This window comes from Sceloporus undulatus, chromosome 1 (genome assembly GCF_019175285.1).
Source record: "Sceloporus undulatus isolate JIND9_A2432 ecotype Alabama chromosome 1, SceUnd_v1.1, whole genome shotgun sequence".
NCBI classification, from domain to species: Eukaryota; Metazoa; Chordata; class Lepidosauria; order Squamata; family Phrynosomatidae; genus Sceloporus; species Sceloporus undulatus.
Genome location: NC_056522.1, coordinates 164,500,349 through 164,525,810, shown reverse-complemented (window position 1 = coordinate 164,525,810; position 25,462 = coordinate 164,500,349). Strand labels below are relative to the sequence as shown.

At 39.1% G+C, this 25,462-nt stretch overlaps 1 protein-coding gene across 2 annotated transcripts in view; it reads right to left on the bottom strand.

The window, feature by feature from the left end:
• The window catches only part of SPAG16 (sperm associated antigen 16), a 510,294-nt gene that overhangs the window by 123,207 nt on the left and 361,625 nt on the right, over positions 1 to 25,462 (bottom strand). For both annotated transcript variants that reach the window (XM_042446654.1, XM_042446655.1), the window contains one exon: positions 19,233 to 19,359. In XM_042446654.1, coding sequence (XP_042302588.1) covers positions 19,233 to 19,359 — 127 coding nt within the window. The remainder of the gene's footprint in view (positions 1 to 19,232; positions 19,360 to 25,462) is intronic.

Genomic DNA, 25,462 nt, shown 5'->3' with positions numbered 1-25,462 from the left:
CCTGTTCCAGATGCAAAGTGAAATGATGAGTTGCATATATGTTATGGGGACTTACAGATGCCACGAAAACCTAATTATCATTTACAGTGTAATCCTCTTCAGTCAGAAATAAACCTCATGGAGTTCAATGTGTACTCACAACCTTCTACTGGAACAAAGCAAAAGTTATCACAACAATGCTAAAGCATTGCAACAATTATATGTGGGATATATCCATTTACATTCAGAAACTTGTAATCGGAAATGTTCAACTTCTGCCCTCTAAAATTTTATATTCTGCAAAATAGAAACCATCAGTGCAAACTTTCTTCTGTATCTTTTGTTGACAATAAATTAGTGTCATAATTAAAATTATGTAAATGGGATACAAATATTCTGGCTACATTTAAGCATACAAACAATTTGATTCATTTTTTTAAAATCATGTCTGTAGGGGGAAAACTAGCTTTTGTTTGCAGTTTTAATTTTAACACGCTAGTAGATTATCCTTATCTGAGCCAGTGTGGTATAGTGGTTTGTGTGCTGAGTACACTCTGGAGACCAGGGTTCAAATCCCCACTCAGTCATGGAAACTACTGGGTGACCTTGGGCAAGGCACACTCTCTCAGTCTCAGGAGAAGGCAAGTGCAAATCCCCTCTGAACTAATCTTGCCTAGAAAACCCATGATAGGGTCACCATAAATCAGAAACAACTTGAGGTCACACAACAACAAAGATTATACTTTCCAGTATGTAAACATTCCCATTAATTGCTTTTAAAAAATGAAATGAAATTTTAAAAATAAATACAAATGTATAATCAAAACTTTAAAAATTCACTTCCAGTAGGCGTGAACACATATTTTCCAATCTGTGAAGTAACCTGAGACCCATAACTCTGGGCCTGAACATACAGGCCAAAATAAAGCTGCTTCGGGTCACTTTGGAGGTATGCTGTTTAAATGATGCATGCATCCTAAGAGGTCGGAAGCTGCGTCAAAGCCCAGCTCAACTCCTAAGGACTGCAGTGCAGCTTTGGCACACCTTCTGGCCTCTTAAGATGTGTATGTCATTTAAACAGCACACTTCCAAAGTGCCCCATAGCAGCTTTATTTTGGCCTGTCTGTTTGGGCCCTCTGTTAACAGTTAAGCAGGTTCTGCTCTTATGTGTAAATAGATTAAGAGCTTGGAAACAACTAGCTATTTACCTAACTTACATTATCAGTGTAATTTACCATGGGATAAATCCACTTTTTCTGACATATAATTCTAACATTTGCTATCACAATCGTACAAGTATGGCTGCACTAAATGATGGAGATGGAAAGGCACATGGCTTGTACCACAAGCCAGAAGCTTCTGCAATGTTTAAAATAACTGTAATGGGTTTCCTTACTTTTGAGAACAGGAAAATAATGGGTGCGAATTTAAAAATGCAATGCAACTGTAGTTTGCATTTGCACTGGAACTAATTGGGATTTTATTTTGCAGTGATGTCTGCTAGTGCATTAAATCTGAGGGATTAGGCATGCCTAACTTTAAAAAGGTTAACTGTGCACTGAAGCCTTGAGTCACTGGCTGACCATTATACCAATCAGCCAGTGAAAATAAATAAACAGTAAGTTTCAAATTCTTTCTGCTGTGTCAGCATTAGGCATTACTGTGCTGGTCTTTAGTTTTCCTTGCCCTCAAAGATGCTCTGCATAGAATGACTCCATTCTGTAAAGAGCCATGCTGGATAGCTATGTAATTGCTCCTCCCGATGATGGACAAGGATGGAGGGTTAAAGAAGAAAGCTACTTCTGTTGTTTGCCCTAGTACATAAAGAAAATCGTAAAGAGGCAACATGCAGCAAACAGTTGTAAAAATGCATTCATACACAATCTACATATAATGACTGAGTCTACATATAATGATCCAAGCATTCACAGAGTTCTGGATCAGAAGCAGTACATATCTGCAAATGGCCAATTCATGAATGTTACACAGACTTGAACCTTATCACATTGTAACCTATACTCATGCCCGACCCCCCTCCCCAAAAGTAACACCTCTTGACTCTGGCTAATGTGGAAACCACAAGAGATGAAGATTTTACATTTTGTACTAGAGGTGTGTGTTATTTGCAGTTCTGATTGAGTTTTGATTGATTGAATCATCTATGAATAATGAGAGCTGAAAAAGAATCAACCTGTTATATTAAGTATGCAAAGCCATAAATGTGAAAACATAATAGCAAGGGAGGACTATGATTTAAAGCTGTCTGATTACTAGAACTGGGAGAATATAAAAAGTCTAACCCCCATTCAGATGCAACGTAGAAGGAGATATTTCATCACTTTAAGATGAGATAATAATTCTAATTAAATGCAGAAGCAAGCATTCCTGATATTTTTAATGAGGTGCCAGTAACTTTCACTTATAATTATTAACCATTTTTACAGTACCGTGCCAGGTAATTTATATTTGTTATCTGATTCATTTTAGAGATATGACAGAATTATTTCTTCATCCAGGGTTAGACCTGAAGCTCAGCAACATATCTCATTTAGAAATGTGTTTTCTCCATGAGCTGCAAGTCCATACTTTGTGTCCTCTTCACCTTTGCTGCAATGATATTACTGGCCGCACTTTACCTGAAGGAGGTATTCAGCATATGAGTGCTACAGAAAAAGCCAGTCTCTGTTGATGTCTGTACATGAGACGTGCGAGGCTGGACATTCATAATGTGTACTCACTAGCACTCCACAAACATGCACAGAATTCAATTGACTTCAAACAAAATTGAAGCAGGGATGTGAGAAGCTATGTTAGAGACCTACTAGACAGATTCATTTGGTAAGGTTTTTGAGCCAACGATCAATGGACGTCTATTAAGCACATCAAAATCAAAGGAGAAAAGATATTTGCATTTCCACCTGTGACAAAAACCTTATTTGCAATGATTTTCTGAGTACACTGCTAAATCATCCTTTTGCATCTTGACTATGAAAAAGTTTTACCTTAAAATAAATAAATAAATAAATAAACAACACCTTAACAACACTACTAGTATGAGCTTTCCCAGGTGACATAAAATTCACAAATTAGTTGGGATATCCTAGATAAAAGAACAAAGGCGCACACAGAGTTTCAATCAAAGCAGATATAAATTCTTCGGCAAGGCATTTATTTGTATGCTACTATTTCTAAAGTAAAATAAAATACAATAAAAATAACACAATTCAAGACGGAATAAAAAGACAATGGATACAATACACAGAAGAGCTATATAAAAGCCATATGGAGATGAACCCCAAATTCTAAAAATTGAAGTGGAAGCTGCAATAAAGGAAATGGTGAAAAACAAATCACCAGGAACAGATGATATCCCAATCAAACTGCTGCAATCCACACTGACAAAGTCAACTACAGTGCTAACTAACATATGTCAACAGATATGGAAAACAAAATGATGGCCAACAGATTGGAAATGATCAATATACATTCCCATCCACAAAAAAGGAGACACAAAAGATTGCAGCAGCTATAGAACCATAGCACTAATATCCCATGCAAGCAAAAATTATGCTCAAAATTCTATAACACAGGTTCCAGCCATACATGGAGAGAGAAATCCCAGAGGTCCAAGTAGGTTTCAGGAAAGGAAGAGGCTCTAGGGACCACACTGCAAACATACAATGGCTAATGGAATGTGCCAGGGAATTTCAAAAGAAAATTAGCATGTACTTTATAGATTACAGCAAAGCTTTTGACTGCATAGATCATGAAAGGCTATGTAACACCCTTAAAACATGGGAGTGCCAACACATCTGATAGTCTTGATGGGGAATCTGTACTCAGTACAAGAGGCTACTGTCAGAACAGAACATGGAGAAACAGAATGGTGCCCAATTGACAAAGGAATCAGATAAGGCTAAATCTTATCACCCTACTTGTTCATCTTATATGCATAACATATTGTAAGAAAAGCAGGCTTGGACACAGAAGAAGAAGGAGTGAAAATAGGAGGAAAGAATATTAATAATCTGAGATACGCAGATGACACCATAACACTGTACTAGCAGAAAATTCAAAGACCTGGAACTACTACTAAGAAAGATCAAAGAAAGTGCAAAGGCAGGCCTATTGTTGAACATAAAGAAAACAAAAATAATGACCACAGAGAATCTACACAAATTTGAATTAGACAATGGTGAAATAGAAATAGTAAAAGAATTCTCATTCCTGGGATCAAACATTTATAGAGAAATGGAGACTGCAGGCAGGAAATCAGAAGAAGGTTAAGTATGGGAAGGACAGCTATGAAAGAAATAGAGAAAATCCTAAAATGCAAGGATATACAACTGAGCACAAAAGTTAGAATCATACAAGCCATTGTATTCCCTATTGCCATGTATGGATGTAAGAGCTGGACAGTTAAGAAGGCGGATAGGAGGAAAATAAACTGATCTGAGATGTGATGCTGGAGAAGAGTGCAAAAGATTCCATGAACAGCCAAAAAAGACAAACAAATGGGTCCGGGAGCAGAAATCTCCCTAGAAGCCAAGATGACAAAACTCAGGTTGTCATACTTTGGACACATCATGAGAAGGCATGAATCATTGGAAAAAACAGTAATGCTAGGAAAGATGGAGGGAAGTAGAAAGAGAGGAAGGATTCATGCAAGATGGATGGACTCTATTAAAGAGATCATGAGTATGAATTTGCAGGAGTTGAGCAGAGCAGTGGAAGATAGAGAATCTTGGAGATGTCAGATCAGTAGGGTCTCCATGGGTCGAGATCGACTTGAGGGCAGTTAACAACAAAAATTTCTGAAGTAAATACAATGAAGTTTTCTAGATATCCATGCCTAAGCAAGGTACAAAGAAGAAGATATCAGAATCCTCTGCACTTTATGACTTTGCTTCAAATTGATTTTTAAAAAGGAATTTTAAAAGGATTTAACTACTGACTCTTCAAAATAGATTGGTTTATTTGGCTTAGAAAAAAGGGAGTTTGACAGAGGATTTAAATCCATTTAAGAATTAAATCAAAGAGAGCTAAGGTGGTGTGAGAAAATTAAGGCTGAATGAAACATTTGGTATATATGCAATTGGACAAAAACTGTCAGTGAGGTTTAGGTTAGAAATAAGATTTAACCATTAGAGGCATGCATTTGTGAAATAGTTTTTCAGAACAATTACATTAAAGGCAGACTTGGGCAACTGCATGAAGAGTTTCATGTGGTACCTGGTGAGTGCAGAAGCAGATTTATTGGATGAAAGGAAATTGAAAAAGTGAGGGAGAGATGAGGCCAAGAGTTATTGCCTGTTTTTATACAATGCAATTTTATCTAACTCTTACAAGAGGCAAAACAATTACTCCATAACCAACATGATTCTATCAATGTTTACTTTCAAGTCATATGAATATATGCTGCCTTCTAAATTTTAGATCCCTCATGTCCTCCCTTAAATGTTCAGATCAGGTATGTGCACCTCATTCCACATTCCTGATACTTCTCTTTACTGACCCATGCTCTATTTTCTCCCTGTTTTTGTTGATTGCCTGCTTTATTATGTGCCTTCCGGTCATTTCTGATTTATAGCGACTCCAAGGAGACTCATGAGGTTTCCTTCCAAGATTTGCTCAGAGAGGGTTTGCCGTTGCCTTTCTCTGAAGTTAAGAGAGTGTGATTTGCCCAAGGCCAACTAGTGTGTTTCCATAACTGAGCAGGGATTCAAACCTGGTCTTCAGAGTAAACCATTATATGATACTGGCTCTCAGCCCCTATAAATGCTGTGTCCCAGTACATGGGTTTGCAGCAGCTGAGATCCATGAGGTGGGTGAGATTCTTTCAACAAACCGAGTAGTTTCCGAAGAGATAGAAGCTGCACGGTGTACAGTCATCCCTTCCCTTACGCGGGGATCTGTTCCGGACCCCTCTGCGTAAGAGAAAAAACATGGATGCTCAAGCCCCATTCAAATGAATGGGGCTTGTTCTCACAGTGGCGCGGCAGGGGCAAGCACACCATGGGAGCGCGTGCCATTGTTTCTTTTCCCTCAGCATGTGGCTACCTTCCTTCCAGCGCGGCTTCCAGCATATGCTGGAAGCCATGTAAAATGTGTCCGTGTATGATGCAGATGCACTGTACTTTGGAATCTGGAAGGAAAACTGTTATAAATCCTCAATGTAAATTGAACATGTAAATCAAGTTATTATTTTTTTATGGGTAGCATATAAACTGTTTTAGCTGGACTGGTTTTATTCTGATTTATTTTAATTTTATACTGATAATATGAATGCATATCCTAATGGGAGTTGAAACACATGGATACTTTAGAATCAGGAAGGAAAACTGCTCTAAAACCTCAGTGTAAGTTGGAACATATAAACAGTAGGAACTTTAACACAAGGTGTAATATTCTCTAGATATAAGAAGAAGATTATATCAGCATAATATATAATTCATGAGATACCTTAAAAGATGCCCTCTGCAATTTTCCTTGGGAGTAGATTAATTCACAGTGAGGTAGATTTAGAAAAGAGTGCTTCTAAATGCATGGATAATTTTGGTTCTGAAACACTTGTAGGATACCACTGGAAGCATCATGTGAACACTCATATCTATATTGTATGGAAAACTGAAATTGCAAGTCCCAGAAGGGCGAGGCATAAATTCTGATTCACAGGCAGTAATTCAGTGCAGAAAACTGGTATTGGCTTCCGACTGCATCTGGATTATGTTAGAAAGGGGTATCTGTCTGGAAGCAGGTTTCCATGCATAGATCCCCATTACTGGATTGGGATAAAGGAAAGCAAATTTAGCTCAGTATAGTCCAGCTAAGAGATATGTGCTTGATAAATAAACCAGAAATTACATTATGGCTGGGACCTTGTTTAAGTCTAGAAATTTTAGTCAAAAATTTGATGTAAACATCCTGGGCCAACTTATCTGTGGGCCAATGTAATTACACTTGCCCTTCCATATTCACTTGGGTTAGGGGCACAAGATCCCCGGGAATATGGAAAAAATGCACATAACAAAAACATCATGTATTTTACCTGAGAGAACACCTGTCTAGGAATCTCTAGGTCCTCCAGTGCAACTCTCTGGTCAACGTCCGACAGACATGGACCAGAAAACTGCACTGGAGAAGCTACAAATGCCTAGTAGAGTATTCCCTCTAGGAATCTCTAGGTCTTTCAGTGCAACTTTTAGTTAAAGTTGAACACAGAGATGCACTGGATGACCTAGATATTCCTAGACAGAACATATTAAGCAGATCCATGAATAATCAAATCCTCAAATATCATAGCCACAAATATGAAGGGATGAGTGTACTGTTCTTTAACTCTTATGTATGTTAAAAAAAGAACCATCCCCTCCTCTGAGTAGAATGGCAAAAGCGAGGGTTTAGTCCATCCTTGGGGGACCTAAAAGAAGCACCAAGCTCCTCTACTCTCTCTGCCATGCCATTTTTGAATATCTGGGCAGAAAAACAGTCACAGTGGCTCTTTGGTGCTTCCTCTCAAAGGAGTGCAGAATGAGTAGAAGGGGTTGGTGCTTCTTTTGGGTTCTCCCATGTCAGACTAAGCTATCGCCTTTCACCACTCTATATTTAGAGAAGGGGATTCAGCAACATTATTCCAGCAATGAGGAATTGAGTTTTGAAGCATGTGAATGAGGTACCTGTGTAAGTTTGTCAGCTTTTCCGGGTTAAAATCAGGCAAAGTTATTACATTAAAGTTAAAGGCTATAATCACTGCTCATGTAGTCCCCATTTCCTTTGCTTTACATATGCGTGCTTTCTTTGCCCCATCCCACACCTGGTTGTACGCAGTCACCATTTACTCTAGTTTCTTCCTCATCCATCCAGTCTTTAAGGTGAACATTGTTATGCTAGCCAGAATTTTGTAAGTTCTTTGGCATCATTTTCCTTTGCTTTGTCCTTTACATCCTTTTAAACATACCCCAAACACAGAAGAGGCATTTTCCTATTTTCATATAATGAATGTTTAATGTCCACTTGTTCTTATCCTTAAACGAAGCTGTAGCACTGTAAAAAGCTCTGGTCCCCTCTCAAAGTTTAATGCTAAACTTGTAAGACCTCATACCGCACCCTTTGCAATATGACTGCTACTCCTTGCCATCAACTGACATATAACAACAGGTGGACAGTGGTATCTCTATTGACATGGCAAGACATTAAGCATCCATGCTAAATGCCTCCTGCCATGTCTTCATCCTCTCCAACCTGGATCATTGGATTTTCTCTGTTTATCAACCTGTCTTCAAAATCAGTTCCACATAAAAGACAATCAACTGTGTTTTCTATATTTTATATCAGTAGCAATGTGATCCCCTTTTCATTTAATATGTTGTTCATTTACCAAAGTATTCACCTAGTGGGAAAATTTATTTAAGATCCTGTATTATTTTTATGTGTATATATGTATGTAAAAGATGTTTTCTTAAAGTTTAAATAAACAGAGGTTGCACCATTATATGGAATCAAATGTCTCCACCTCTCATCAGTCATACTGTTGCACAATAGTAGTGATTCATGTTAATACATCCTTTTTTCCTAATAGTGATGTACTTCACACAGTGATATTCAAAGCCATTTCACTGCCTGCACACCAGAAGAGCATTCAAAAATACGAACAGAAAAGAGAAAAGCGAACTTCATCATTCTCAGCACAGAAGGGATTTCTCAAGGAATAAAATTATAATAGCAAATTAGAGGTATTAAAATAAAAACGTCCATAGGGAGAGAGGAAAAATGCACTGGAAATAGCACAACACATAAGCACAACCATGTTGTCCTTCAACAACTGCTCTTGAGTCCCTGGAAAATAACATTTTATAACTTCAAGGGATAATTTGATTGCCCTTTAGAATATAAAGCCTGGCAGTTTAACTCTTTTCGGGGTTTCAGCCATTAAAAGCTGTTCTTTCTAGGCATGCTTCTACTTGCTATCCATCCTGAATTAATAAAATAACTAAGGCCCTGGGCAGACCAGCCATTAAGGCCAGCCTGGGGGTAGAGTCAGGGCATGGCGTCCACATGATGCACACCTCAATTCTACCCACAGGGCACCTTGATGCCACACACCATTCCACATGGTGTGTAGCATCTCAATGCTCTTCTGGCACTGCATCCACAAGACAAAGTGCCAAAGGAGCGCCTTAAAGCTGTTGCACCGTGGCTATCGTACCCTTTCCAGATTGCAAAAAAAGATCTGCTTTTTGTGGCTCCTTTTTGCACCCTGGAAAGGGCAGATCAGGGCTGCGCCATGCGGTTTCCACGGCCCCGATTTGGCAAAGCTGAGGGCAGCAGCAGGCCACCCCCTAGAGGTGGTCTGCAAAGCCCCTAAGTGTAGAAACACTGTGCTAATCTATAGTTGCCATTGGCATATCATGATGACAGTTTGATTTTCCTTTGCTCAATGTATCTTTTATTTCTAAAGCTATCAACTACAGAGATATAGGGGGAAAACATGTAGAATATATAGGGGAAAAGAATGAGACAAAACATAATTCTGATCTCCCTCAAACAAAGGAAATCTTCAGATAATTTGACTGAGGAAATCTGAAGATAATTCCATTTTTAAAGTCTAATACCTCACAAGTCTTGCAAGTCTCATGGGAAATAGACCTGAACAGTAATCATGCAGTTGAAAGGTTAAACTGGCAAATATTCTCTTCTTTATGGAAAATAAATTAGGTCTGCAATCTTGTACAACAGGGATAGTTGTATCCCTGTGGCACTTCAAATGCTACTGAACTACAACTCCCAATTTCTCACTATTGGCTATGCTGGCTAGGGCTGCTAAGAGCTGCAGTTCTTCAGCTTCTGGATTGCACTAGCTAACAATATTTTCCTTCTGTCTGCATATACGAAAAATCTGGCCACAACTGAAAAGGGTTACAGATATGTAACTACACTGAGAGAAATTATTTTGAAGACTACATTATAAAGTATCACAAAGAATCTTTGCATTCGATGTTTTGCATTCAATGTCACAGGATGAATTCCTGGTGTCTCTAGTGAACGCATCACAATTATCCATGCTGAAAAGGGTTTCTAGAAAACTAATAAACAAGGAGGGATTACAGTTCAGTGGAAAAGTCCACATTCTGTGTCCGGAAGGAACTAGGTTCAGTAGCTGATATCACCAGTTAAAGGAGTAAGTGTAGCCATTTCACAAGGTTTGATTTTACCACAAATGTAGAACAGGCCCATGTTATCCACCAACTAACTAACTATGTAATGTTTGGAATGTACACATATCCTTTTCACTGCATAGATACTGAAGTTCTGCACCCCAGTACATATTCTCACAATGTACACCAGGCTGATGAAATAAAATAAAATAAAATATAAGATGGGCATATGTTTAAATCATACATAGATCCTATAATCCAAAATACTGCTACTCTGTGTAGTAGTCGGTGGACTGGTGCCAGTCTACAATCTATTGGCTGCTGTTTCACAGCAAGATTCAGGAAAGAAAGGAACAGCTGTAATCAGTGGTTACAGATATGGAGCATGGAACATAGAAGAAAAAAACCTGCCAGTTTCTCACATCAGACAGCTTAAGAAACACTGATCTAAACCAGTTCTGAACAAAGTCCACAACCGTCTTTTGGAATAAACACTATCTAAAGTTGGGCTGAAATTCCTGGTCCAACATGTTTCAGTATTCTATGGGACAAGGGGACTCCCTTCCCAGAAACTTGAATTAATTGTTTTACCTATTTATTGAATTTATATTCTGCCTTTCTCCCAGGATGGGATGGTAGCTTACAATAATTTTTTTAAAATTAAGATAAAGCTCCATCATGATCTAGAAAGACTGAGGATTGTGGGTTTTGTTTACCTTTAAGGGTCAGGTAACCTAAAGGTCAGAGATGACTGGTAGATCACGCTACATAAGAAAATGGGTACTAAAGGAAGTCTACCTGCACCGTACCTCATGAGTCCAAATGGTATGTGGATGTAACTCTGGACTGAGAAAAAGATCTGTTAAGTTAAAACAACTTTTCTGTTTTATGTCAGTGTTCAGCAGTCCACAATTGGCCTCCTTTATAAATATTAGGAGTTTGTTATCATTTCTTTTTCAGACACAGCCAGTTGCCATGCTACATTTTTTGAACAGATGCAGTATGCTGAATAATAACAATAACAACACTTATTAGTGTGATCAGAATCATATTATTATCAAATTAATTTGGTAAAATAATATACTGTAAGTCATTCCTTTTGTTCCATTGTAAAAGAATGAAAACAAGTTATTCCCTATTTTCAATATAATGGAATAAAATTTCAAGGCACAGAAGCTGTTGAAGCTGTTGATCTATTTCAAAAAAAGCTTTCATGGAAGAAAGGATAAAATGACCTTCAAGGATCTATAGTGTCTGATTGTCTGCAGAAGTAAGCTAATCACAATATGAAGCTCTTGAATCTATGCCAGACTTCACGATGAAACTGTGCAGTTTTCAGTATGAAAGGAAGGAATTTTCATCAAATAATTGGAAATAGATCCAAAGTGGGAATTTACTAATAGTAGCTTTCTCTGCACTAGAAAGGATATAGCACCAAGAATGCATGGTGCTAATGCATTCACTAGATGCGTAATGCAAATAGGAATATATGTTATTTCCTAAACTTTCCATTCTCAAATCCCTCCCTTAGAGTAAATAGGATTTTAACCTTTTTGTATAAAATCAGTTAACTGATCTCAGAATTAAGGCTGTGAGGAAGCTCATCCCACGGGCAGTGTTCAAATCTCCAATTACTTTCAGACTTTTTGTGTAAAAATGATGAGGTTCTTTCTTACGCTTGCATTTTTAAGGCAAACTTGTTTCCCACTGAGTCGCTTTTGGCTGAAATCCAGTGCAGCCGTAATAGATCCCATCTCCTCAAAGAATACCATTTAGCAGCAATCACATAAGGCCACACTCTACTAAGGGCCCACAACAAACAGAACATGTCATATAGTACCCTAAGTGATATAGTGCTTTCCAGAACTTCATTTTTATGATGCAATCATGCAGTCTTGTGAGATGAGAACATTGAATTCTACTGAATCGGAATTACAAAAGTTGACTCTATTAAATAACTGTCCATCTTGCTGCACTTGAGAGAGGGAAGCATTCACCTCTTACAAAGATAAAGGGAATATCAATGTGGCTAATCTTGTCAAAGCAGAGCAATTGCAAAGCAATTCCATACAGTGACTCGCTGTTCTGGAGCCAAAGATCCACTTATGCAAGTGGAAGATGCTTCAATTAGCATGTAATATAGATTCAATGTTTCCCATTTATCCTTTCTCATCATTATGGCCCTTCCCTTTATTCACAGTCCAAGCTGTTCCACATGGTTCCTCAACAGCTCTCAGGAGTGGCTTTCTGGGGCTCCAAGTGGATACAATGGGAAATAAGCTAGAAAAGACCCTTTCTTTAGGCAGAACAATATGCACAGTCCTTTCAACACAAAGTGTATCTTACACTTTTTATCTCAGCATATATTACACCTGACCACCTGATTTCTAAAGTGTAGATGCACCCCTGGAGAACTAAACTAAATCCTTTAAACATAAAAATAAATAAAGAAATTAAATTTGCTGTTTACAAACTCCAGCTATTCGTAAATGGTGATGAAATGATCATAGATAAATGTGAATGCTAAATAGTGTGGAAAGGGTTTCCAAAAAATAAAATAAAATAAAATTCCGTAAATAAAATAAAATAAAATAAATCACCATGCACACAGGCATGGAGCACAGCCAAAGACATCTTTAGGTATGTACAGATCACTAAATATCTGTGGAAGATTATTCTAAGTTACTGGAAGAAAATGGATTATAAAATACACACACAAACACACACACACACAGATACACTGTTACAGACTGCCAAAATAAAGCTGCTTCGGGTCTCTTTGGAGGTATGCAATTTAAATGATGCATGGGTCCTAAGAGTCCGGAGGTCGCGCCAAAGCCACACTCCATTCCTAAGCACTGGAGGGCAGCTTTGGTGCAGCTTCCGTATTCTTTGGATGTATGCATCATTTAGACAGCATACCTCCAAAGAGACCCGAAGCAGCTTTATTTTGGCAGTCTGTAACAGGCCACAGTATTTAGTGGTTTATGCAGGCACAATGCTGCTTCATCTCCTAACCATACTCAGGAGACTAAAGGTGGTCCAAGAATCCTACTCTTCCCTCCTTCTTGTGCTTGCTTTTCCCACCTTCCATTTATTTTTAAAGCGAACCTAATGTCACACCGCATTCATATTGGCATTTTTACTGTGATTAGCTCCACAGCATAGTTTGCAACCATGATTATAGGAAAGTTTACAAATGATGTCAGAAGTGAAATGAAATTATCAAAGAATGCATGTTCAGACATAGTGTTTCAATTTTAATTCTAGAATGGGATAGGGAAACATTGGTAGATGAGAGAGAAGGGGACGGGAGTGCATACATGCATAAGGCACCTAAAATGTCTGAATTTTAAATTCAAAGAGCACTAAAAAGCTACTATAATGTATTTCTTGTGGGCTGTGAACTACAGGCTACAAATCCTTGTTTTTCCCATTCTTGCCTGGGAATACTTCTGCACGCACGCAAGACTGTAAGATGTCTTTTTATTATTCTTCTGACAGTTTTCACATTTGTGAGAATGTTTTTGGTGCAAATCGAATAAATGGCATAAAATTCACAAACAATAGTGCTAAACTACGACACCACTGCCTTCTTCTACGCACGTAAAAAAAACCCCAGAGGCACAAGGGTTGTTTTTGAGCAATCCTTTCATTCTTGCTGTATGTGCTTTGCTTCATAAAAGGAAAAGATTAGTCTTGCAAAGAGACCAACTGGGAAGCCGTGACAAAGGAGAAAAGTATGTGCTTGCTTGCACTGGAGTCAAGAGATCTATGGCCCGAGTTATAACTACATTATTTTAAACTGTACTTTATGCTGGCCATTCACTCAAGCTTGACACTCTGCCAGTTTAGATTATCAAGAGTTGATAAGCTTTTTCTACTGCTAAGATACCATCTGGCTCAAAATACGGCTCTTGCATTTTTCAGGAACATGAATACACATGTGTGTATTTTTGAAAATAGAGAAGGGAAGTTAAATTTTTTAAAATTCTATTGTTTCTACATATATACTCATTAATTATGAATATGATGCAGACGTCAACATGTACATATGGAGGAAGAAAGCATACCATCTTGTGATAACTTGGACAACAAAATACCTGAGCAAAAGGTAAGAAGATTATATTTTTCCAAACAGCCAAATGATTTGGATAGGGCAGATACAAGAGCTCCCACTAAGGTTAAGTAAACATATTTGACTTTTTCTAGATTGAGTACAATATTACTAATGTTTTATGCATAGGTCACTGTGTTTCAAAACTATAGCAGCAGGAAAAGGAATCCTCCCCCCACCCACCCCCCACCCACAATTGGACTCTGAATACGTTTTCCCATGAAAAAACAGGTGCTTCTCTCTGTACAGGTTACATATACAAACAGGTTACTTGCCTGTAACTATGGTTCTTCTAGTATTCATCTGTGACTTTACACAAATGGGATTTTTGTGCCTGCACAACGTCATTTTTGAAGCTTCAAAAGCTATAGAGGTGGTGTTTTGGAGGCAGCTGCATCCCCTTCCGCTGAGGTATATAGGTCACCTTGCTCCTCTTAGCCTCAGTTCCAAATGCAGCAGAAACAAGGAAAAAGGAGGGCAGGCCGTGTGAAATCAGAGATGTAGAAAACAGGATGGTTTGCCATCTTGTTGGAAATGCCAGGAAACAGTGGAAAGGTAGTATTTAATTGAAGAGAGGCATGGCACTTTGTCAGAAAGGGAAGAGAAGATATTGAGGGATTGTGTAATCTTGACCTTCGGTGGGGCCACTTACTTTTGTTGAATGAAGAGAAGGAATTATTATCATTTATAGAAATAGGATTTCCATGTGGAAAGTCTGTGGGCTGCCTCTAGGATCCATGGCACTGGGGATGGAAGCAATGTTACAGGGTGAATTTTCATACCATAACTTTCAGCATGGGAAGGTTTGGGTGTTTCCTTTTGTGAGGGTGAGAAGGTCTGGTTTGAGTGGAAGGTGGGGAAATGTTTTATTGGAGAGGTGGAGGAGCAGGGTGAACCATGTCTGCCTCAGTCACCATGGGATGACTAAGAGATATTTGGCTCAGTCATTCCCAAGTTTGATCATTGGGTAGTGGAAAAAGGCATACAGGAGGGACCCATGTCCTATCTTCTATGTTTCCTGCCCTGCCCTGGATTCGAGAGCAGAACATCATGCATTGATGGTTTTGGGGGAAGGCAAACAGGTCAAATCAATCTTGGGATGCATCAATTCCAAAGTTGATATGTCAGTTGTAATAGGGCATCTGACTATGTCCCACTTTGGTTGTTGATATAGTAGACCATGGCTATCTTGTCTGAGATCACTTGGACAGAGTTGCATGTGACTAGATCTTCAAAGTATCTTCAAAGGCTTTGATCACTGCCAGCATCTCCAGGATGTTGATGTGGTAATTGAATTCACCCCTGGACCATTTTCCCTTCTAGGTGAATTCCTCAACCCTATAGGGATGCATCCATGGCTAAGTATCAGCAAAAGCTGAGGGGAAAAAATGTCTGCACTGAGGTTGGTGTCTATCATCCATTAAGATAGGGACTATCAGACTGGGTGCAGGATGGTTAAGTACTTGAGAATCCTGGAGAAGGTCAAAGGTGCTTGGAAGAGTCCTAGACTTGGAGAAGTCTGGTGCATGCTATCATGGATATCATCAGTGCCATATAGCCTTGGAGGATCTGAATGTTCCATGCTCTGGTCCTCCAAATGTGGAGATATTTGATTCCCATATGAGAAAGACTTGAAGCTTTGTCTTGTGGTAGGAAGGCTGCCTGTGACCATGAATCAAGAATGGCCCTATAAAGGTGATAGTTTGGATCAGTACCAGGAAGGATTTTAGGGCCACATGCTGTGTGGCCAAGAGCTGGGCTTTAAATTGTGAAGTGCAGTTACGGAAAGCCTGCGAGAAGGGAGAAATGCCTGGCATTGTGGTCAGGAGGCCGTTTTATGCATTTCCCCAAGGCAGAGGGGGCACCCACCCTTCTGTGGGATTTTTCCTTGGCAAGCAGTCCAGGGTTTGAAGGAGGATGGTAGTGCCTCTTGGGTCTGAGTCAATAACTGAGGAAGAACAGCCAAAGCAAAAGAAATATCTGAAGACTAGTCAGAAAAACAGACCACGTCTTAAACCAAAAGTGAAAGAAATGTTAACTAGAGAAGCTGTAATTGAGGCTAGGAGAGGCGTAGCAACCTATATACCTCAGAAGAGTAGGTCAGCGCTACCACTGAAAAACCACGTTTACAGCTTTAGAAGATCTGAAAATTGCACTGCACATTTGTGTAAGTCACAGAGACCATGAAGAAGAAGCATCTGTCCCTGGTTTGAAAAGAAGAGAAAAAAATCTTTTGAGTTAACACTGGCTGAGATCTCAGTCATACCTATACATTCTAGAATTCCTTTTGCAGGTTAGCCGTTGACAGATATGGATATCAGCAATACATTAGCAGGAATTGTATTTTAGATTTCAGAATGGTGGAGAAAAAGATTTGTATCACTCTTCAAAGACCTGCTTTTGCATATATTCAAAATGAAATAGCAAAAATACAGTCTATTTTGAGATAACTTCTTGTGATTATTTTGGTATGCTGCTCAACAACTATAGCAATGTCATACCTTAGCCAAACATTTATCCTTTTAAAAAAGAGCTTGTGCATTTGATTTGCAGAGATGCTGAACATGCTGATTTGATTACAAGTCAACGTACAGTACTAGTAAGCATACACGAGCCATTGAGTAATACCTATATGTCTAAATCCTTGTTCTTTGTAAATAGTGTTTTATGGGGAAACATTCTTTTCAAACATCAAAGTTTCTCATAGCAATTAAGTTGCAGAGGTACAGGTACAGATGCACTTCTCTTTTTGTGAGAGGAGTTAACATACACTCCTCCCTCTGTTGGGAGCCTTTCCTGCTTTTCTTATTCAGTATCCTTTATCAATTTCATCCTGTGTATAGTGATTCATGCAGAAACAGTTTCCACATGAAGATTATCTTAATACAGTGGCGCCTCCGCATACGCGGTCTTTTTATAGGCGGCTTTGAGCATAGATGCTCAAAGGTGCCGGCGCGCATGGGGCGGAACGTCCCATTCAATTGAATGAACGCGCGCACCCATAGCGCCTCCCGCGCCGCCGTGCACGAGCCCCATTTTTTATACGTGGAGGGATCCGTAACGGATCCCCCGCATATAATAAGGTTCCACTGTATGTCACTACTGGTGAAGTTCTCCTAAGCCAGGTTTTGAAAAGAGCATTTGCAGCTTGTTCTGTCTTGTGTCAAATGAGAGGTGAACTTTACAAGTCCTGGAATTCTTCTCCAGTTCAGGCTAAAAGTAGTGAAAGGACTGCTGGTCCCCCTGGGTTGAAACCAGCACTTCTCATTGCTAAAGCCACCTGGGGTTCATAGGAATTTATCAGACAAATATCACAATGGTGTCAATTGCTCAAGCCTCCAAAGAGCCCCTTAATCTGGTCACATTGACTTTGATGGTACTACACTGAGTAAGAATGTGATACAGTAGTTCATGGGGGAAAATATGAAAGTAATAAGGACCCATGGCTCATTATAGACTTATCCTCTGATTCTGTCACTATGAGAGCCTCTATTGGCCCCTATGAGAAGACAGTGGGTTTTTTTTTAAAAAATCCTTTGGAATTCACCTGGAAAAAAGGTGAATTCAGCAGAATTCAGGCAATTTAGGAATCAATCTGAGGAGAGAATTCAGGCAATTTAGGAGTCAATCTGAGGAATGCGTTTTAAACAGGAGACTCACATACATCTATTACGCCACATCTGCTATTTATTGAAATAAATCTAAGGAATATATTCATGGGTATGTGTGTGTGTCTGTATTTTATCATGACTGATTACTCAGGTTTAAGAATGAAGATTAATGTCCCACATAAAGTACATTTATTCTATTTGTACATTGGCTACTTATAAAAATAAAAGGAAAGTCATTCACAATGCAGGTGACATATTGTTATAAATAGCTGAGGATGCAAAAATGGTGGTGCTATACATATATTTCATTTCCGTGCAAATTTCTGACCATGTATTATGGCATGAATGAAGTCAGCTGTAAGAGAAATAATATTTTCCAAGGGTAGCTTATGAATACTTGTATAAGCATTTAAGTGGCAGAAAAGAGAGGGGAAATGAATAAAACATGTAGACAAACTTTATGTTTATATACATTTATGTAACTGTTGGGACTATTACTTTTAATTAATAGCAAATGATCATTGCCCTTCTTACTTTCTTGCCCACTTTTCAGGTCTGCTGCTGAGATTGGATAAGAAGATGAAATGGCTACGCAGTTTGGACTCTAGGTGTAGATTCCTTTCTTCCACCTGACCATTCATCCATCCATCCAACTTTTGATGTCGGGAGATAGTTTGCAAAACTGTATTCCTAACCATAGTCAAAGTGATATAAGTCTACAATACAACCTCATGCTGTTGCACTCTAGACCCAGCTGCATTGTTAGACAAAGTTTGGGATGAAAGACAGAAGCTCAATGATAACTAACTGAGGCCCTATACAGACCGACACTTTGTGAGTGGACTTAGGGCATAGCGTCCACATGCTGGATGCCCTAACCCCACTCTCATGATACCATTTTGGCACACGCTAGTTCACAGAGTGTGTGCCATCATGTCGCTCCTCCAGTGCTGCATCATGTCGCTCCTCCGGTCCACATGATACAGCACCAAAGGGGCATCATAAGTCCATGCCACTGCAGCTATGGCACCCCTGGGAGGGCACAAAAAGGACCCGCTTTTTGTGGCTCCTTTTTACACTCTCCAGAGGCCGTATTGGGGCCACAGCATGAGGTTGCTGCAGCCTTGATCCGGCCAGCAAAGGGGCAGCCTGTATAGGCCCTGAGTGTAGAGTATGTTTTGATCAGCACATTTGATCAACACCCCCCTCCCAAAATTATGAACTAAGCTTGAGGAATGTGCTAAAGTAAATAAAAAGGAAAAGTAAACTCTTTCAAGTTTCCTCTCAACATTTCAACACTGTGGCAAATATTTTTTTAAAAGAAAAAATGCGAAATATATTCAAAGGCTCCAGTTTCAAGAAAGATCTTACCAGATGGATCAAAAGTCACGTGATTGCCAGGATGTGGGCCTGCATCAATTGAGACCATAGGTAAACCTTTCCGAATGTCCCATAGCTTCAAAACACCATAAGAGTCACAGGACACAATAGTATCACCCTGTAAGAAAACAGACAAAATGTTATTTTTGACTGCAATATAATTCCAATAGCAACAGCAATATAAAAACAGACTAGGTGACTAAAATTGCTTCATTGATCACCTAGGAACCTTAGGACTCTGCTTTAGGAAACATATCCCAAATGGTATTTTGAAATGTTACTTCAGAGGAAAATTAGTGGGTGCACAATTTTGTCATATTAACTGGAATGAGAAAAGTGAGTATTATTTTTGGACAAAGCATTTTAACTTAAGAGAGAGATTTTACATTAGCCTTTGCAGTGTAGTAACAAGACAAACAAATGAGTCCTTGAACAGACCAAACCTGGAATCTTCCTGGAAGCCAAACTAGTCAAGTTGAGGCTGTCGTACTATGGCCACTTTATGAGAAGGCAGGACTCACTAGAAAAGACAATAATGCTAGGAAAGGTAGAGGGTAAAAGAAAGAGAGGAAGACCAGCAGTGATGGCTAGACTCAATTAGGGAGGTCACGGGCATGAATTTGCAGGACCTAAGCAGAGCAGTGAAGGACAGAGAGTCTTGACGGTGTCTCATCCATGGAGTCACCATGAGTTGGTGATCAATTCAAAGGTTGTTGACAATAACAACAAAGTGCAGTGATTTTTTAAAAAAATTAACAAAACAGAGTTTCTGGAACCTAATACTTTTACAAATATATGACATTTTGTTGTTCTTGTGCCCAAATAAATGAATCCTAGTGTACATCAAACCTGAACCCTCCCTGGAAGCCAAGATGACTAAACTGAGACTGTAATAATTTGGACATATCATGAGAAAACAGACTCACCAAAAAAGATAATAATGCTTGGGAAGTTCAAAGGCATGGGGAAAAGAGGAAGACTTCAGATGGATAGACTCAATCAAGGAAGCCATGGCCCTGAGTCTGCAAGACCTGAGCAGGGCTATTGATGATAGCATGACCTGGAGTTCTCTCATTCAGTCATACACACAGCCTGAAAATAATTTTATACACAATAATTTAAACAATTTTGTGCAAGAAACTAAGTTTGTGTATACGGAACCATCAGAAAGCAAAAGTGTCACTATCTCAGGCACCCATGTGGACAAATTTGGATTTTGGAGTATTTTAGATTTTGACATTCTGGATAAGGGAGATTCAACCTGTATTTTTCTACAGGCCAATCTGAAAAATTGTCTGTAGCAATTCTCTGGAGATGTAAATCTAGTGAAGTACTGGGGTTCATTATCCTGGCATGCTGTGTTAATAATCAGCATACTGGACATGAAAGGAAAGTGAAAATAAAACCTTCTCCTTACATTAAGTTCCTCTTCCATTGCTCATTCAGTCCCACCCAATAAAAGGGAGGGATAAATGTATTTTCGGACTGGTGGAGGGTTCTCCTGGAAGACAGAAGGAATAATTCACATCTGGCTCAAGCTGCGGTCTGAGTTAGAGATGATTTGGTGGATTTTAATAGCCTGTCTCTCCTCTGAGGTATGTTTTCGAATCCCTGAGTTTCATTTCTGATCCTGGTTGAGTTGAGCTTTGTCAGTAGCACATCAGAGGAAGTGACATTTTAAATCATCTTACTGTTAAATGAGTTTACTTTATAGCAATCTAGGCAGGGATACAAAAAGATATTTTAAGCACATCCAAGGGCTTAGATCCGTCCACTGGGATTTTTCAATTTGAAGAGTAGACCCTCATGCTATTTCACAATCTGCTTTTAGAAGTCCCCAGTGTTTCAGAAGCTGATGGTCCTGTCATATTGGCAGATGGACGAGAGATGCTTAAGAAACAAAATCCCAAAGTCCAACTTGAGTGCATAAAAATACTTGGGCAATTCTTTGAATTCTTTGTGTGGATATTTTACACAATATTTCTGTTCTGTAAAACCAATAAACCTGAAACAAACAGAAACCTTTTCTGTGAAGAAGAATAAAATAGACAGAGAAATCCTGTTATCAAAAAACATTTAAAAACACCCATGCCCTACATTCTGTTCTAAGCAAGAGAAGTGGTAATTTACTGGATCGGCATCTTAAACTACTAATAACAAATTGCCTTCTGACCCTGGGAGCATGTTTTTTTGTTTTTATTAAAATACTTAAATCAGCGTCTAGTTTCTCCATGGGTGCCTTCTATATTTTTGCCACCATAAGTGTTACTATTTAGTAAGGCTCAATGCCTTTCTCTCCATTTTCTTCTATTGACGCCGCTTGCCACACACCCAGATCCACTTTACACAACAGCATAATGGAGCACTGAAGCATTGAGCTGTGTGATTTTCTTATATGTGGCGCAAGAAAGAAATTAAATACAAGGCAAAAAGCTCTCAAGTTTAAACTGCAGTAATCTAAGAGCAATGTTCTGTGCTCTGCATGAGAGAAATATCAATTCTGATCTTGTATATCGTCAAAGAGTAAACAAATGAATGAGTGAGTTGACGAGAAAAATGCTGCAAATCTGCACCTAGTAAAATTACACCCCCCCCTTTTCTCTCTTTTCCTTTTATGAAACATTTAAAAAGAATGGCTTGATCTTCAGCTCTGACTGCCATCAACAATACAAGGACTGATGTCCATAGAAAGTAACTTTGGTTTAACTTCATGTAGGCAACAATGCAGTACATGACATGCATAAAGAAAACAATTGAAAAGACTGAGGCATTACCACTAAGGCATGCTGCCATCACTGACACATGTACAACTCAACCCTATCTATCTTTACTGAGAGGAAAGTCTTACAATGAGCCCATACAGACAGATCAAAATAAATCTGCTTCGGGTCACTTTGGAGGTATGCTGCAACTTTAGATAAGGAAAGAAAGGCTCTGTATATAAAGCGTGCATGTGTTAAGACTTGGGTCCAAGATATCTCATTATGTACATATATGCAATTACATGCATTTTAAAATCGGAAAAATCCAAAATACTTCTGCACCCAAGCATTTCAAATAAGGGATACTCAACCTGTAGCAATAATAAGATGCATATATATGTGAATGAAAATGAGGATTTCCCTTCTAGCAATGTTCCTTTTGCTAGAAACTGTTAAATAACAGCTTGATCATTCTCCTCCTGTTTGTTTAGAATTAATCCAAATGCTCCCTGCCCACCCCACTGTGTAAAACAGAGGGAAGGTTTCTGCTTTTTGCCAAATCAAGGACTAAGAATTTTCTTGAGGTGTTCAAGAAGAAGAGGACATGCTAGGCTTGCAAAAGGTATTTACATAAATTTACATGTGGCACTCAAGATCACTGCACGCCCTGCAGAGTTTGTGCAATAGAGAGTTGACACTGCACTTTATGGAGCACTAGCCACTTCCTCTGCTGTGCTTCTTCTTCTTCTTCTTCCTTTTTAAAGGAGCTTAAGCTAATCAATTTATTTTTTCTTTCTTTTTATCCATCAAAGCAGTTCCTTTCAATCCACAAGCTGTGCAGTCAGATGCGGGAAAGAATGATAATTGCTAGAGTTTTCTGAAGAGTGTTGTGGTTTAGATGCCATCTTTACACGAAAGACCATTACCCCACTAAATATTTACTCTGATGGGAGCATTCATAAAGAACTGTGGATAATGACATCTCAGATGGAAGCACTCTATGCTCCATATGTGGTTCAGCTGTAAATCAGCTACAAGTGAGTTTCCAAATAACAGCAGTAAGAGTTCCAGCTTATATCCCCTCTTCATGCTCACACATTTAGCGTATGTTGTTTAATTATCTCCTATTCTCTCATAGATTCCAAGAATGTAGAAAGGTCTCAAGTGGCTGCAAAGGTTAGGCTCCGTCCCCACTTCCAATGCTCATTGTCTGAATGTTTAGGATGTCTATACACATGTTAGTTATGCCAGTTGTGTCATAGCCCACTCTCAGGTTACCTTGTCTTACCCTTGAGCTCTTGAAGAGTAAGAAACAGTAGTCTTCCCTACAGCCTTCTTCAAGTTATCTTATGGAAAATAAGCTGTTTCTAAAAAGGCATAAAATGAAAGAAGAGACAGTGCAAGAAGACGAAACTCCCAGTTCAGATAACACTCAAGATGTTACAGGGAAACAGCAGAGGACAACTAAGAACAGCACTGTGGCTAATGATGCAACTAAATTCAAGCCGAAAGGATGTCCAGCTATTGACATGCTCTGTGGTGAAAGGAACGTCCAAAGCTTCGCAACACATATTATAGGAACATGGAATGTGAGAGGCATGAATGAGAGGAAATGATACATAGTAAAAAAATTGTATTGCATGAAAGTTGAAAACCTGGGGTAAGCAAGCTAAAGTGGATAGGAAAGGCACATTTTGAGTTCTATGATTACAGAGTATTTTACTCAGGAAATGAAAATCTAAGGAGAAATAGAGCAGCATTAGTAATGAAGAGAGCAAGGGAACACATTACATGACCAAACAGAAATAACAATATGATGGAAATAATACATGAGATAATTATATAAAACAGATGAAAGAATGACAGATTCATTCTAGGAAGAACCATTCAAAGATGAAGTCCCAGTTTTAGAAAGTGGAGTGGAAGCTGCACTTGGGTGAAGTACATCACCAGGAATAGACGGCATACCTATACATATACAGACTGAATCTACTCTAGTTCTAACTAAAATCTATCAACAAACATGGAAAACAAAACTATGGCCCACAGACAGGAAACACTCAATATACATTCCTATCCCCAAGAAAGGAGATACCAGGGATTGCAGTAACCAGAGAAGGCAAAGTGATGTTCTATTTTACAACAAAGAATTTTACTATGTCCAAGCTGAAAAGGGAAAGGCACTGAGGATCAGATTTCAAACTTATGTTGAACAATGGAGCACATTAAAGAATTTCAGAAAAAAATCAGCCTGTGCTTTATAGACTATAGCACAGCCTTAGATTGTATCCAGGGGTAGCCATGTTGGCCATTTAGCAAATCCAATAAAAAATCCATGAAACATTGGCGTAGTACAGACCGCTGAAAAAAGGTGGCCTGCCAGCACCTGTTTTTCCTCTGAAGGGAAGCCACAGCCACCAAACCATGCGGCTTCCCTCCGGCGGAAAAAGAACCTGTGAAAAATGGGTTCTTTTAAAGCTGCAGGGGTGGCGTAAGTGCCACGCAACAATGTGTGGATGCCGCATGGCACTTACGTAACAATGGCGGAGCCGCCATTACGTTCTAGGGTTAGGGACTGTGTGGTTGCTGCGCGGTCCCTAACCCTGGAATTGGCCCTGGTACACTGCTTATTGGCAGTATGAATCGGGCCAGTGATACCTTTTTTGGGCCAACCAAAATGCAAAATATACATGTTTTCAAAGTTTTCAAAGTTTCAGTGTTTTTCAAAGCTTTCAAGTTTTCAAAGCTTCAGTGGCTTCTTCATTGCGCAACGTTTTACAAACCAAACAGGAGGGGAAAAATGAAGATAGTCATAGGCCTGAATTTTGCTATTTCTGTTCTGAGTTAAGATAATATGGAGGGGCATCTCTTGCAGTCTGAACCCTCCTCCTTCTGGTCATGTGGCAACTGGGGGATTTTCAAAGTCCAAGAAATTTAACAACCATTTGCATCACAACAAAGATACTTCCTTTGCAATCCAATATGTCTCCATCTTTGTGAGGCCTGGGGCTCCTTTGTAGACAGAGGACACTGGATTTCCCAAGAAGCCTCCATGCCTTTGCATCAGGAAAACTTTAGGTGGTGTTGAGATTAAAAAATGCCAATCCAGTCCAAATTTAAGAAGAGATGCAAACCAATGTAAAATTTCCCTCAAAACAAAATCTCTCTTGGCTGTAATTTGCTAACTGGTCTCCCCAATCCACTACCTCTAAGTGCTTTTTTCAGTTTTGCTCACATTACAACAGTGGTTCCCAACCTTCCTAATGCCGTGACTCTTTAATACAGTTCCTCATGTTGCGGTGACCCAAAAACATGGAATTATTTTCGTTCCTACTTCATAATTGTAATTAAATAGGTGTTTTCCAATGGTCTTAGGCGACCTCCATGAAAGGGTCATCCGACCCCCAAAGGGGTCCCAACCCACAGGTTGGGAACCACTACATTACAACCTTCCAGACTGCATCTTCCCATTGGTGATCCTTTCGTTCTGTAAATATGTGTGTGTGTGTGTGTGTGTGT